Genomic DNA, 15616 nt, shown 5'->3' with positions numbered 1-15616 from the left:
GAGGGTAAGCGGTTATTTGTTACCCAGTTCCCGAAGTTACTAAATATTTTTGCGCGCGTCGGTATTTTTCTCTAAAGTAATGTCGTAATGTTTTTAACCGTTTGCCTGACTCAGTACATAAATAGCTAAATTTCGGGTTTAATTATGAGCCAACTACAAAGGTATAATAACATCAAAACATCAAAATAACTCGACTTTTAAACCTGTATTTACATTAGAGTTTTCGAATATATTAAACATTGAAGTGACCCATGTAATGCAACCAAACCAAAGTAAACAACAGTTAAAAAATATAGGTCAAAAGCTTTGGGGTTTCAAAATCTTAGAAAGTCTTAAACATAACATTTTTTTTACCTTTAGCAATAAATGTTAATTTTTGACCTTATAGTCAAAACAACATATTTGACCTTTTTGCCAAAACAACAACCCTATATTTAATTAAATGGCATTTGACTTTACGCTTGAAAAATTATTGCAAGTACCGACGCCAAGTAACAGTTTTTGTTTTTAAAAATATCGTTTTTATTGTTTTTTAAAAGATTAGACAGAATTCATAAATAGAGATTTGGTGTTGGCTATTTTAGCCTGAATGACGTCATGATAGGATGTATGCTGAATAAGTCTTGTGGAATTATGTTATGTTGGTAATCGACTGTAATCTATCATAAGTTCGGTTTTACTAACCTTTTTTATTTTTTGTTTTAGTTTTGAAAGCTGTCAGCGAATCAAAAAACGACTGCATGAAAGAAGTAAGCCCTTTAATAATATTGTATAAAAAATAAATTTAGCAATTACCCATATAACAACTATGAGTCTGACATATGATATATATTATTTAACGTTGTTACTTTATAGGTTTATTCGGACGTGATAAGAGGCATGGAGGCAAGGAACGAAAGCCGTTCAATGTTGGTACAATCAGGTTTGTAGTTTATTTCTGTTTATTTTGAACAGTTTTTATTGACGAATTATAACATCGCTTATATAAAAAAAAAAATTTGTTTTTTTACAGGACAAGGAAATGTTTTTGGTCATGGATTTGCAACATCTTTATGTGATCTTCAACAGAACAATGTCCGGCAATCTAATTATGCGGAGGAACACAAAATTAGGGAGGAGGAAGTTCTGGACGATAGTGATCGACCTCTTTGCATAGAAGAAGAAGTGGAGCATGTTCCGCAAAACGAAAGTCAATCTGTTAGTGACAACAACGGCGTCTCATTTGTTCAGTTTCGCGGTGAAAACACTCCTCCTCAATCAATCTCACCTGTAAAGGAGGAAGACCATAATCCCATGAGGCATCTTTCGCCTCCTTTGTTGGTGCCGGAGCGGGAGCAATATCCTATTATGATGCCAGATGCAGACTCACCGTCGCCTGATAACAAGAACGCCGAGATTCAGTTGCTGAAAGAGCAAGTTAAAATGATTCAACAACAGCATCAATACCAGATACAAATGATCCATTACTTGCAGCTACAAATGAGCATGCTGACACAACAAAGGCAACAAAGCGAAGAACCGAAGTCGCATACACCTTTGGCTCAACCTGGTGGGCAAGCGTTTAATCCGTTGACGCAGATGTTAGCAAACACCAATAATGGCAACGCAGTTAATAATTTGGCATCGTCAGTTGCAAGTGCATTGAGTACAAAGTTTCCCCATGCTCGTGAAGATTTTACATCTAAAGTACACCAGTCCTCGATTTCGCCTCCTTCTACACAAAGCATTAATGCAGTTGATTTTGCTCGACAACATCCAGGGTTAGCCGAAGGCAGTGCTCCATTTGATCAAAGTGAATTGATGATGCGCGCCTTACATCAACAAAAAATGCAGCAGAACTCTTTTCTAATGGCTCAACAGCAAGCCAGACAAACTGGTTTAATTCCAGAGCAAGTATCTGCTATGTTGCAAGCGCAAGCAGGTATGCCTAGTCGATTCGACGAAGCAACACGAGCCCATCAACTTAAGGAGCAACGGCAACCAGAAGTGGCAAGCTTTGTGTCGAAATCACCACCCACTCAGAACCCGTTTGCACCAATAAGCACAAACAAATTGCAAAGGCTGGTTGACAACATTGGAGATGATCAAACGTTGGTCAAAAACCAATGCAAGACTTGTCGAAGAGTGTTAAGCTGTCCAAGTGCTCTTAAACTGCATTACAGAACACATACTGGTTAGTAACATATTTAAAACAAAGTGTAAAACAATACGATATGATTTTTGGATTTTTGTTACAAATATATATATATATGTAAAAACAGAAAACTTAGATTTAAATTACAAACATTGCAATAATATTTTTATCTCGTTTTCTTTTTATAGGAGAACGCCCTTATCAATGCGACTTGTGCTCTCGTGCATTTACAACCAGAGGTAACCTTCGTACACATTACAGCAGCGTGCATCGCCGGGAATTGCCCCCAGCCAATGTTTCAAACAACTGCACGACTTTGGCTCGACGAAATCAAGCCCCAAACCCAGCTTCTCAACCTGCAAATGCATATGACGAACACTTGGCTATGGCCCAGCATATGAGATTACAAACGTTAGCCAATAGGCAACAACAACATTTATTAGCCTTGCAACAGCAACAGCAACAGCAGCAAATTAAATCAGGTAACTTTGTCCTTTATTTTGTATGTACGTTCTAAAGTGTAACGCTTAAATGTATTACTTAGGCCTAATGCATAAGTTTTAAAATGGGTTTGAAATTTGTTTTTACAGATGTATCTTCTATGAATTCGTCACCAACTAATGCCACAAAGTTAAGTGTTGGAGATGCGGTTGATCTGTCGGCGTACGGAAGACGCTCCAGCGAGCACACCAGGTCACCTGACTCTAGTAGGGATGTCAATATAAAGGAAGAGATATTGGACAGCCACGATTCTTACCGAGTGAAAAGTTCGCCCGTTGCTACAGAGACAAAGAAAAATGATGCTGCACAAAAAGACTCATTCAATGCATTAGATTTATCAGGTGCCTCGCCACAAATGAAGGAAAACGAAAATAAAGCTCGTCAACAAATTTCACCAAAAAACTGCTGCTCACCAAAAAGGTAGGATATTTCAAAAACAATGATACGTAATTTTTACTGGCACACGATTTGGTAATCTTGTTAATAACAACTACGTGATAAAAGGGGGATGTATTTAGACCTTGTTTTTGTAGCGAACTAAGTACTTATTTTCACGTTTTAGTTTCAATGAGGAATATGCGTCATCAATGCATCAAATCACGCCGTTAAAACGTATTGAAGAGGCGCCAGAGGTAAAAACACCCTTGTTTTTTGTTTCAATACATTCTTTAGAGTATATATAACAAATATCACGTTTCAATTAGGAATTTTTTTGGGTGTAATTTTAGTTTTATTACTCACAAAGCTAGATATACGTAGATTGTCGTTCGTATGGCAAATTTTTTTCAACTTTTTAATTTTTGATTTTTTTTACAAAAGGAGTTAAACAACAGTAGCCCTGCGTTCTCATGCGATTTGTGCCCGGCTAAATTTGATCTTGACGAAGAATTGGCTGATCATTTATTACGGCATGAAAATTCTTTGTGCGATAGTCCTAAATCAAATAATTCGGCGTCGAGCTACAGCGGATATCCGCGAGATGGAGCTAATGGGCAACAAAGAACTTCAATGAAGGTATCCTATTGTTTTTCTCTGAAAAAAGATTAAAAAAGTTTTAAGAAGGAATAACAATTAAAGTTTAAATAAATTTCAACAAACAAACAACATTTTGTTAAAATCTTAAGTCTTACTTTGCTGCCTTAAATTTTATTTTAGTTTATATACATACTATAACAAACTTAAACTTTAACAGAGAACTTACGAAGACGGTATCATGAATGGCGAACCTGACTTTAAGCGAAACAATCTACGTCATTGGTGTGATATATGTAAGAAGCAATTCTCATCTGCCAGTTCGCTTCAGATTCATAATCGTACGCATACGGGAGAGAAACCATTTTCATGCAACGTCTGTGGGCGAGCATTTACCACAAAAGGAAATTTAAAGGTAGTGTGAATACAAATTTAACTCTAAATAACATCCTTAGAAATAAAACTACATTTTACGGATATCTGGCATAAACAGAGGTTAAAAAAATACTTTTACATGTTAAGGTTCATATGGGGACCCACGTATGGGGAGCCGGGGGCTCCCGAAAGGGGCGTAGAGTGTCGATTGACAATCCAGTGATGTCTACTTGGATGAAGAACTCGACAAATGTTGATGCAATGGCTGCGAGGAATGGTAACCAACAGCAAGCACCTGTAGCGCCACCTAACGCTTCTTCTGCAACTGCAGCTATTTATCAGGTAACAAAAAAAACTGTTTTAATATCGGATATGTCAAGTTTACGGTTTACAATTTTACTTTTTACTTTAACCATTATTTAAAATATAAATAGTTATACTAGTCTATAACCCTATATAAATATATATATACTTTAAGTATCCTAAACTTAATTTGTTCAAAAATATTAAAAGTATAAACTATGTTACTTCAACACATATTTCACCTACAAAATTAATCAAATATTAGTAATAATAAACTTTGTTTATGTTTACAGCAATATGCGGCATTAGCGCAGGGGTTAATGAACAGGAATCAAGAACCAGGTCAACTGCGATATCCTGCTAACCCGATGATGAACTTAAACCCTGCAGCTCTAGCAGCGTCGAGATTTTTACAACAGCAACAGCTTCAAGAACCTGGCAATACCTCAACTGAAGGTGAGAGAATTACATGTATTTGCTACATCAGCTGGTTTATGTAATTACGCTTAGTAGACGATGTATGTATGTATATGTCCAACTTATGGGCTGTCAAATTAAAAAATTGCCCAGGCAATTTTTTATTTTTATTTATACCATAAATTATTAAATAATATTCAATAAAATAAATGGCTGAAAACCGTTTTGTTTTAGCATCTCCTGAAGGAAGAACCGAAACAAGTTTATCTTCCGACGGTGAAAACGACCAGCCAGAAGCTTCATCAAACAATCCTTCAGCAGCAGTCGCGCATGAATGGTTATGGAAAATGTATCAGCAGAGAAGTCAAGGACAGGTAAGACGACTCTAACTCGTTAACTACTAATTAATTTTAGCTAATTACAACCCGTCGTTGGCTTTATATGATAACCATTGCTTCATAATAGTAGAAATTAAAACTAAAAAGGAACTTGGCACTAATCCACAATTTTTTACTCTGTTTATTTAGGTTAACTAGAACGCTAAAGGTCTTTTTAAAACCATACACATTCCAAGACATAATGTAATTTAAAGTGTTAACGCAAGTGAGACCAAGAAATTGTGAAATTGGAGTCTGTAAATATAGCAACTTTTATTTTATTGCAATGCTTATATGCTGTCGTTTATTTTTGCCTATTTAGGATTTGATATTCTGTTGCTGACTACTTAAGTTGGACTAGTGTTTTTATTTATCATTATAATTACCATAGTAGTATTTGTTCTGTAAACACGTTTGCTGCTTTTACTTTGAAAAAAAACAATGTTTTTTTTGCTACCACATCAATACAATTTTTAGTTAAGGTTCTTCCTTTTTGTGTTGTGTGTTATATATTATTAAACTTGCCTAACTCTGTTGGCTAATTACATTTTTTCTGTACTAACAAGCTACTATTTTTGAATTTATGCAGCGTCATGCAAATATAACTCGTTTTTAGCTGCTTTTTTTTTTCTGCTACGCTATTATAAAGTGTTAATGCATTTTTGGGTTTACATTATAGACCACGTTTGTTTCATTAATGTTTTTTTTATATTTTTTTGCGTAGTATGAATAAAAAATAATACGTGTGACAATATCATTGTTTTGTTTATATTTGTAAGTATTTAAATTAGGTCGTTTGAACAACCAATGATCGTACAGGACCTACATAGCGGAAAACTTCACTCTTGCTTTAAGAAAAAAATGAATTTCAAGACTTTAATTTTGTTTCGCTCTGATAATTACAACGCTTTGCACAATTTTTTTGCACTTTTGAAGAAATGCGTTTGGCTACAAGTGTTGCGGTAGTGTACTTATTATTGACAGAGCGCTAGGATTAAAACAGAAACACAAACTATACAGTTATAAATGTGATTAGCTGACTGTGTTTAATATCACTTTTATGTTTTACCGAAACAAAATTGATAAAAACCATCAAATAATTTACTATACAGGCTGATAGAAAAGGTTAAATAAATTACATTAAAATAAATAGTTGTTAATTATTAAGCGGTTAAAAATGGAAATGCAAACGCTTGAAGAAGATGAAAATAATATTGAAAAAAAATCGGCTGAAGAAGAGATTTTAATAGAAGAATCAGAACCAAAATCATGTCTGGTAAGTGATTATTAATATTTAACATATTGCTATTAAAATTTTGTTAAAGTTTTTTTTAACTGCTTTGGATTATTTAACTGATGGCTTGGTAAATTGGTTAAGACACTTGGCTTATTTACACATGTCCTTGTGTTTAATTCTTCCTGCTTACATTCTTGAGTAAGTCACTGAAAACGGTGTAAGCTTTAACTTAGTCAATGGCAATCAACAGATTAATTATCCTGGAATTATTATCAAAAATATCCCAAACAGCAAAAGTCAACTCGAGACTGGGATGATGTATAACAAATGGAACTCTATGTTTAGACCGTGAGCTGTGTTACTATATCGACAATAAATTAATAATAAAATATAATTGTTTTAGAAAAAATACAAGGATTATCCTAAACACGTGTTTTTTATTATTGGAAACGAGTTTTGTGAACGATTTTCATACTATGGAATGCGAAGTAACCATTTAAATTTAGTGTTTAAAATTGATGAACTATAAAATAAATAAAACCAAACATCTAACTGCCCCTTTTCTCTTTTTTAGCTATACTTGTGCTTTACGCCCGAAATTTTTTGATGTTTGACAATGACAGTGCGACGTCTATGTATCATGGCTTTACTTTTTTTGCGTATTTCTTTCCTCTTATTGGGGCCATAATTGCTGATTCCGTATGGGGCAGATACAAGACCATAGCCTACCTTTCTGTTGTTTATGTGCTTGGCCATGCGGTTAAAACAGTTGCTGCTATACCGTACATACCAGGCGATACAGCGCATATGTAAGACAAAAAATACCAAAATTTACAATAAGCTTGGACTAGTTTTTATCTTAAAAATATTTTTTTTTTTAATTTTTACTTTCTAGAGTTTTGTCGGTGTTTGGGCTTTTGCTTATAGCAATTGGCACGGGAGGAATTAAACCATGCGTTGTAACCTTTGGAGGTGATCAATTTACGAAAACCCAAGTAAGCAATATAAAAAAAGTGCTTTGGTATTTACATGGAGATTACTTCCTGCAGTACACGGTTTTTGATTTGAATCATTACCTATGCGGTCTTCGACAATTTTTTTATTACTTGTCCTTTTTTTAAATAATAAATGTATATACTATAACCTTATAAACCTGACGTTATATTCATCATGCATTCAATGTTTAGGTCAAATTTCGAGCGCAATTCTTTGCTATGTTTTACATGTCGATTAACGCGGGAGCCCTACTTTCAAAGATAATAACACCAATGTTCCGGGCGGACCTGGATTGTTACCCGGGCGAAACCGGGCCTAAATTTCAAGAATGTTACGCGGTTGCTTTTGGTGTCCCCGGTTTGCTTATGCTGCTGGCAGTCGGTAAATATATTGTTCCAATCAAAATCTATACTGTTTAAAAACAACATCCACTTCTACCCTGTTTTACAGTTTTCTTTTTTCTGGGTACAAAATACTACACACGTTACGCACCTGAAGGCAGTATATTCTGGAGGTTCTGCAAGTGTATTTATTCTGCATGTAAAAACAAATGGAAAACAAGAAAGGAAGAAACCGCAAAGAAAGTTGATTGGATAGACTATGCAGATGCATCGGTAACATTCCGATTAAACATTTATTGTCATTGATTGGCAGAATATTTTTTTTCGTTAGCAGAATATTTTTTGTCGTTAGTGATATTTATTTTTTGTTTTTAAAGGACTCTTTAAAGGCTGATACAAAACGTGTGCTACGAGTTTTACTTCTTTTTACACCTCTTCCGTTTTTTTGGGCTTTATTTGACCAACAAGGTTCTAGATGGACTTTACAGGCTTTGCAATTAGACGGAAACTGGGTATTTTTTTATAAGACAAATAGTTTAAAATGCATTAACTTTTGCTTAGTCTAAGAATATATTTTTAAAGGTTTTTTTAAGCAATGTTAGGCAATAAATTGTTAAAAATATTCTAAATGGTCAAATGCGACTTGACACTATGGTCAAAAAAGTTACCCAATGTTTAAGTCGCGTAGTAGTTTTCCAACATTAACTCTTGTTTTTGGGGTTTGCATTACTTCTTTTTTTTTGCATTTATTAACAATAGGGTGAGTATGTTGTAAAACCAGAACAAATGGACGTAATTAATCCTCTGTTAATCGTTACCTTGGTTCCGTTATTTGAAGTTGGGTTATACCCAGCAATTCGAAAGCTAAAATTAAATTTTACTCCTGTCAAGAAAATGGCAACTGGTTTAATATTAGCCGGTGTTTCATTTGTGTTTGCAGCAATTTTGCAATTTGCGATTGATGTAAGTACAAAAATGAATTATTTTTTTAAATAAATTTTTTTGAGTTAAAATTGCTAGCTTAATTTTAAAAAAAGTGAGTTAAAATTGCTAGCTTAATTTTATTTTTAAAATTAGTTGTTTAATTATTTTAAATTTCTTTATTTTGATTGAGTTTTACTTAAATAGGGTGAACTAACTCCGGTCCCTTCTGCCTCCGAATACTCTATTCGGGTTGTTAACTTGCAGGCGTGTGACACCACTCTGACATCGTCTTTACCCATGCTTAACAATTTGACATTAGGGCCTAATGCGGTTGGTTAGATCTCTTATTTAAAAAAATTAAATTAAAAAAAACGTTTCATAAAATTCTTTTTATTTATTTAATCATTCTCAATGTGTAAATGTTGACCTTACGGTTTAAACATAGAACAATATAGTATGTTGTTACTCCGACCCAAACGGTAGTTTAAGATGCCGGCAGCCTAGTGTAGTGGTGAGAACACTCTCCTATCATACACAAGGTCCTGGGTTTGATTCCCAGTGATCTCATGCTGAGGCGCCTTGGAGTAAGGCGTTATAAACGGAACGAACTCCTGCTTTACTTACACTTAATCAGCAGTTTAATTATCGGGCAATTATAAGATATAATTAATTATAACAGCCCAGTAATTTGTCCGTTGATTGCTTTTTGAATCGGCAGAAGTTTGTACTCAAGGTTGCAACAGCTTGGAAGCAGTGAATGGTTGCAACTAGACAATCTAGTAGTGCTGCTCGGTGTTTAATTATTTCACCACGCCGTCGTTTTTTTATTAACTGCATTGTTTTGTATTTACTAGGTGAACAACATGCAAAATGGGTTTATTAACGCAAATGTTTCAACGTATTTGAATAGTCAAGACTGTAATGGAATTAATCGCTCTGTCAACCTTACTTCATCTGGTGGAAAAGTTGTTGATCTCATCATTTCTTCAAAACTTATTGAGGTTATTTTTAAACAAACTCAAAATAAATTTTTTGTAGCCTTCAATAGTTTTTATTTATTAAATTTCTATTTTGAATTTTATATTTTATGTACTTGTTGTTACTTTAAAAATGTTAAAATGTTATTTTAGCGCGATCTTTCGACAAAAAAGTTGGAAAATGGTAAAGGGGTTGTTTCTTTTATTAATGCCGTCGAAATGGGTGATTTTGTGATTGAAATCGATGATAAAACTAAGATGATTTACAACGGGAAAATTTCATCATCATTTGAGTTACCGAAAGGAAGGTGTGTACGGCATGCAGTTCACATGTTTTAGTCATTTTTATTTTTTTTTATATATATATATTTTTTTTTTGCGCTGCTGATTAAGTGCTGGCTCAGCAAAAGTTCATACCGTTTATAGCACCTTATTCAAGGGCGCTACAGCATGAGATTAGTGGGGATCAAACCAACAACCTTATGCAGTGTAGCAAGTGTTCTGACTACTACACCACGCTGCCCGATTACATAAAACACTTCGCATATTGACATACTATGATTTCCAAATTTTGTATTGCCCTTAGGGTGCTGACATTACTATTCGCTGCCAAAGCAATTTAATCAGATACTGTTAAAGGCAACTCGAAACAGGGCGGGGTTAAAAAACAGCTAACGTTTTGGCTGTAAAGTCGGTCTTTTCACACTACATTTTAATTTAAAAAAAAAATTATCTATATTGGTTCGGAAATTTTCGAATTTGACGACCGGGTTTGTTTTAACATTTTCCAGAATGTTTTACAAGGTTTACAACGACAATTCTACAACAATTCCTATATATGAAGATTACGTTAATATAGGGGCGGGTGGAATATATACTGTCATTTTTCAAAACTATATGGTAAAATAAATATACATAATATTTTTAAACCACGCCTTAGTTTTGAGAACTTAAAAAAACATACGTTATTCGAGTGTCGTTATTATTTTATGCTAAGATTGTTGTGTAAAAATGTAACAAGGGTTAGCTTTGAACTTAATACCTTATGGTTCTAATTTTTTGATTTTTACATAATTTTCTGCCTATACTCTAATACATGTATTAAAGGATGGAATTCAAGCAGTGCAATTTGATGACGGAAAGCGCCAGCTAACGGATATAAATGCAAATAATATAAATATTGCATGGATGTTGCCACAATACTTTATAATAACTGTTGGTGAAATTTTCCTTTCTGTTACAGGACTTGAGTTTTCATATTCTCAGGTTAGTAACTTACATAACACAAGAGCTAGTTATATTTAAAAAACTTTTATTATTCCAAATAAATAATTGTTTTTAGTGTATTGACTTTATCCTATTGTAATTTGATTTTTTAATTAGGCTCCACCAAGTATGAAGTCGGTGGTGTCAAGTTTTTGGTTGCTCACAGTATCTTTTGGCAACTTGATAGTGATTACAATTGCTAATATCAAAGCAATTAAAAGTCAAGCTTACGAGTTTCTTTTATTTTCGTTTCTTATCTGGACTGCTGCAATTATTTTTATATTTTTAGGGGCAAGGTAAGTTGAAAGTTTTAATTTTTTTGGGATTAAAATTAGGAACGTACAATATTTAAATAACAAACCTTACATTTTATAAAAAAAATTGTGTTACTAGATATATATCTGCAAATGAATCTGAATTTAAAGCGGCTAAAAAGGAGATAACTAAAAGCGAACAACGTAAGCCACTAATGTCATAACAACACCACAACACCTTTATTTTAAAATATTAGCATTTTTAATGATTAAAATGTAATATTTTATAGAAAAGGAGTAATATTTGATGTTTTTAAATTTCTAACAAAAAGCGTTGTGATTTTACTCTCATTTTTTTATGAATTGTACTACCATTTTTTATTGTTATAAATTTTTTTTTAACTATTTGCTTCATCTAACCATTTATAATCCTACTTCTGCTCTAACTATAGTTCTTACATACAATATACGAAATATATGCTCCATTTCACCTCTAACTTTTGTAGTGCTTCAAAATATTACTTTTATAATAAATAAATTGTTGTCAATTTTTGATATACTAAAGTATTACCGTTTTTTATTGTTAAAATCCATTTTAGTTTAAGCACGTCAATGTTACAAACTAACTTAAATATTTAAAACTCTCCTTTTTTGGATTACAATTCTAACTTATGTGGTGGGTTATTATTAAAAAGCTGTCGTGCCTTGCTATGGTAACGTTTAGTAATGCTTTTGCTGTAAAAATTAATTAACAGAACTAACTTTTGTGACGTCATATATTGGTAGAAATATTATATCAGACTAAAATTTAATCGTTTATTGACAAAAACATGAAACTATTTATTTTTTTCTTGTTGATTTTTCGATATTTTATGATGTTTAAATAGGAAGAATATAACTTACTGTTACTAAATAAGGTCTGTTATATAACATTAAAAACTTAAAATTTTCCATTAAGCGAGGCGCGAGGAATGTGACGTCATAGTTAGTGCGTCTCCTCTAAAATTCCTTTACCTCAAGGTTTTGGGTTGTTACATCATAATCAGAAATTCCTAGTGAATGCGCTTTGTTACTGCACACGACAATTGTAAAGTCGTAATTAAGGGCGTTAATTGTTAAAATTTAAATTAAAAAGTAGATAAATATGAAGATATTACAATCATTTATTAGTATGTTTTATTATATTAACATTTTATTGAATTGTTTAAAAGATATAAGCAGATATAATCTAGCCATTCTTAATGGAGTTTCGAGGTGAGTAGAAATGTTTTTGTTAATGCTTTGCAGTTCAGTTTTTTAAAGTTTGTTGTTAATGGTTTTTAGTGTGGCATATAATAGGCAGTTATTATTTAAATAATAACGAGTTTTTATAATTTTATCAAACGAATCTATAAATTTTTATAAGTTTTAATATTTTTTTAGAAAAGTTAGTGTAGTAGAACTTTCTCTTGCGCGGTCAAGTTTTTAACATAAAATTAACATAAAAGAGGTCTGAAACCACAAAAATATGTTTTTTTCTTTTTTTAAATTAGCCAAATATCATCAACAACGGTGCTTAATATAATCTGTTATAACGGTTTTACATACCAGTTAACATATTTAATTAACAATTGCGTTTACATAGTAAGTTTTTTAATGGGTCATTGAGCCGCGTTTTTTAATGGGTTATTGAGCTACATACTTTTTCGTTTATCCTCAATATTTAATTTTTTTAGAAATTTATAAAATTTTTATATATTAAAATAAAAGATGAAAAAATAACCTAAATTTATCAAAAAAATATAAATTATAAAATTAATTTAGTAAAATGATGTATTAATGACGTGACATTACAAACTCGGTATATCTATCTTAAAATCGCATGAGCTAGGGTTTGAGCAAAATTAGGGTTAGAGAAAATCAGGGTTAGAGTTTTCAAAAAAAATATATCGAACACACAAAATTTTTAAAATATATTCAGCATACAAAAAAGTTACATGTACGTATTATTGATAATATACTATTACACTAATAGGTAGCTTTGCTGATTTGTTTAAATAAATAAATAAATCTCTATTTATAAAATGATTTCAAATTATATTTTATTTGTCTTATAAATCTAGTTTAGATTTTTAAGTCAGAAAATGGCGGGAAGTTAAATAACATTTTGATTTGACATGTTGCTGTTTAGTCTAACCTGATGCGAAGTACCGATTGTTTTTAAATTCAATTTTTTAACTGTTTTATGGAAAAGATTGTTGTTTATTTTGGTCAATACTAACAATGGAGATGTCTGATCGTGAAAATGGAAATTATGAATCCGAATTTTGTACTGTTGAGGTCTGTCCGAAAAATCAAAATTTTCAGATTAATAAAGATTCATTGACAGTTTCTATCAAACGATTTTTAGCATGTGTGGACTGCAGTTTACCCTTGCCTGAAGCTATTAAACATGAATTACCAAAAGATATCAAATATTTAAGTTTGCTAGATTCGAATGAAGAACCAATAACTTATGTTACTGCAAAAATAAAGGAACAAATAACAAGTGGTAGAATGCAAATATTTTTATACAATTTACATACTGACGAGCGTGAAGATGAGATGTTGGAAGGGGAAGAGGATCTTCCTGCAGCAAGTCACTGGCTGTTGCCGTCTTCAGCCTTTTACCAAACTTGGGAAAGTCTAATCTACGACTTTGACATCAAAACTAACTTGTTAAACTATGCATCGTCAAGTGTCCTTTTTTCTGACAGAGGTGTCAATCAAAATTTGATCTCATGGAACAGGGTTGTGCTTCTTCACGGACCTCCTGGCACCGGGAAAACCTCTTTATGTCGTGCCCTAGCACAAAAGTTATCGATTCGGCTTTCCCATCGGTTTAGTTCCGCATCTCTGCTTGAAGTAAACAGTCACAGCCTGTTTTCAAAATGGTTTTCGGAGAGTGGAAAACTGGTTATGAAAATGTTTAAAAAGGTTACTAAAAAGTTAAAAAGGAAAATGTATTTTCTATTTAGCGAAACTAAATGTATTTATCAATTTAAATTAATTCAAATTTAACTTAAAAAACCTATAAGTGTATTTTTTATTTTAGATTGAGGAGATGATTGATAATGAAAACCATCTTGTGTTTTTACTTATCGACGAGGTTGAAAGTCTCACAGCATCTCGAGCAGCCGTATCAAGTGGAACAGAACCTTCAGATGCAATTCGAGTGGTAAATGCTCTTCTTACAGAAATAGACAAAATTAAGCGCCGCAAGAATGTCATGATTTTAACCACTTCTAATGTAACTGAGAAAATAGACATTGCATTTGTGGATCGTGCTGATATAAAATTCTTCATTGGTTGTCCTTCGCCACATGCAATTTACAGCATCTTACTTTCATGTATTAATGAACTAATACAGGTAGGTATAATCAATTCAAATAACAATTTAGTTGTTAAATACAATAAAATGGAAAATAATGATGTAAGTACCCAACTTTGGAAGATTTCAAATAAAGCTATGGGATTAAGTGGTAGGTCCCTGCGAAAATTACCCTTTCTAACTCATGCCAAGTTCATGAGCAACATGGAATCTGTTTCTCTTGAAAAGTTTTTAAATGGTCTTTCAAATATGGTAGATATTCAATTTAAAGAAAAGGAAAACCTTACCAAAACATAAGTTTGATGTTGCAGACTTAATGTGTTTCTATTGCATTTCTTTTTTTTTGTTGCTTTTGTTTTTTTTTTATATTAAAAGTTAACATATTTTGTAGCTTTTTGTCTGTACTTGGTATAGTCTTGTAAAAGATGAAGTTGTTTTTTCTGTAAAAATCACACAAAGATGATGTTCCTTTTTTAGAAAAAAATCTAAAAGGTACAACGAATATTGTTGATGTTAATAAGTAGTAGTTGTACATGTTTAAATTCTGCTTTTCGATAAAGGGTAGAAAATCATCCTTAATTTCAAAAAGATCAAGAATTAATTTATACCAAGGTGAATTTACCATTTATTAAAGTAACTTTACAGTTCTAGTCGATTTCCTTCTGCTGCGATTTAATTTGGTAATAAAATCACAATTAATATATACTCCGATTCGGGCCCCACAAACGGCATTTTTTATTTTAAAGACCTTTAAAATATTCCGTTATGTGCATATGGTTTACTAGACCTCATTTTTATAAATAACATACAGTCCTTTTACATTCGTTAGTTGGTGCTAGATAGCAGCAAAAAATGCAAATTTCAAAAAATAATTACCCAAAACGGTTTGTATATTAACATAAAACTTAAACTACACTTGTATAACAATATTAAAAATTTAAAAAACAATTGCGAATCTTATTAAAATTACACATAACCACAAATATGTTGTGCATTTTTGATACAATTGTTTGTTCATAATTCAAAGAATTTCCGTAAGTATTTTATTTGTATAGAGTCAAGTTTCTAAACGTGTTTCAAATTTATATTACGTGTAGTATTTAAATCCTCTTTCAAGTTTGAAAACAAAATTAGATAAGCGCCACTCCTAACAAAGATGTGAAATTCGTTTCTAATATTTTGTCGAAAGCTAT

At 32.2% G+C, this 15616-nt stretch overlaps 3 protein-coding genes across 6 annotated transcripts in view; all 3 read left to right on the top strand.

Annotated features, from left to right (window-relative positions):
* Positions 1 to 5833, top strand: part of LOC145746259 (ATP-binding cassette sub-family D member 3-like) — a 51494-nt gene extending 45661 nt beyond the window's left edge. For 3 of the 4 annotated variants that reach the window (XM_082564498.1, XM_082564500.1, XM_082564501.1), the window contains exons 2-13: positions 706 to 749; positions 856 to 922; positions 1013 to 2173; positions 2323 to 2616; positions 2725 to 3055; positions 3198 to 3267; positions 3455 to 3649; positions 3828 to 4022; positions 4130 to 4324; positions 4579 to 4741; positions 4937 to 5076; positions 5230 to 5833. In XM_082564498.1, coding sequence (XP_082420624.1) covers positions 706 to 749; positions 856 to 922; positions 1013 to 2173; positions 2323 to 2616; positions 2725 to 3055; positions 3198 to 3267; positions 3455 to 3649; positions 3828 to 4022; positions 4130 to 4324; positions 4579 to 4741; positions 4937 to 5076; positions 5230 to 5238 — 2864 coding nt within the window. In that variant the 3' untranslated portion in view covers positions 5239 to 5833. The remainder of the gene's footprint in view (positions 1 to 705; positions 750 to 855; positions 923 to 1012; positions 2174 to 2322; positions 2617 to 2724; positions 3056 to 3197; positions 3268 to 3454; positions 3650 to 3827; positions 4023 to 4129; positions 4325 to 4578; positions 4742 to 4936; positions 5077 to 5229) is intronic. The other variant, XM_082564499.1, reaches the window with a different exon arrangement.
* A 370-nt stretch (positions 5834 to 6203) lies between these two features.
* LOC145744781 (solute carrier family 15 member 2-like) lies at positions 6204 to 11868 on the top strand. Its single transcript, XM_082562725.1, has 15 exons — positions 6204 to 6355; positions 6720 to 6804; positions 6891 to 7125; positions 7212 to 7311; positions 7504 to 7693; positions 7763 to 7926; positions 8031 to 8165; positions 8413 to 8616; positions 8782 to 8907; positions 9432 to 9578; positions 9708 to 9862; positions 10346 to 10454; positions 10662 to 10820; positions 10938 to 11116; positions 11214 to 11868. The coding sequence occupies exons 1-15, from the start codon at positions 6257 to 6259 to the stop codon at positions 11296 to 11298; spliced, it is 2172 nt and encodes a 723-aa protein (XP_082418851.1). The 5' UTR covers positions 6204 to 6256; the 3' UTR covers positions 11299 to 11868.
* A 1399-nt stretch (positions 11869 to 13267) lies between these two features.
* Positions 13268 to 14720, top strand: LOC145745926 (pachytene checkpoint protein 2 homolog). The gene is made up of 2 exons (XM_082564107.1): positions 13268 to 14029; positions 14148 to 14720. Exons 1-2 carry the CDS (start codon positions 13337 to 13339, stop codon positions 14718 to 14720), a joined length of 1266 nt encoding a protein of 421 aa, XP_082420233.1. The 5' UTR covers positions 13268 to 13336.
* Positions 14721 to 15616: the final 896 nt, after the last annotated feature.

Source organism: Corella eumyota, chromosome 3 (assembly GCF_963082875.1).
Source record: "Corella eumyota chromosome 3, kaCorEumy4.1, whole genome shotgun sequence".
In the NCBI taxonomy this organism is placed as follows: Eukaryota; Metazoa; Chordata; class Ascidiacea; order Phlebobranchia; family Corellidae; genus Corella; species Corella eumyota.
The sequence above is the reverse complement of the archived record's forward strand: the minus strand, read 5'-3'. Positions and strand labels throughout refer to the sequence as shown.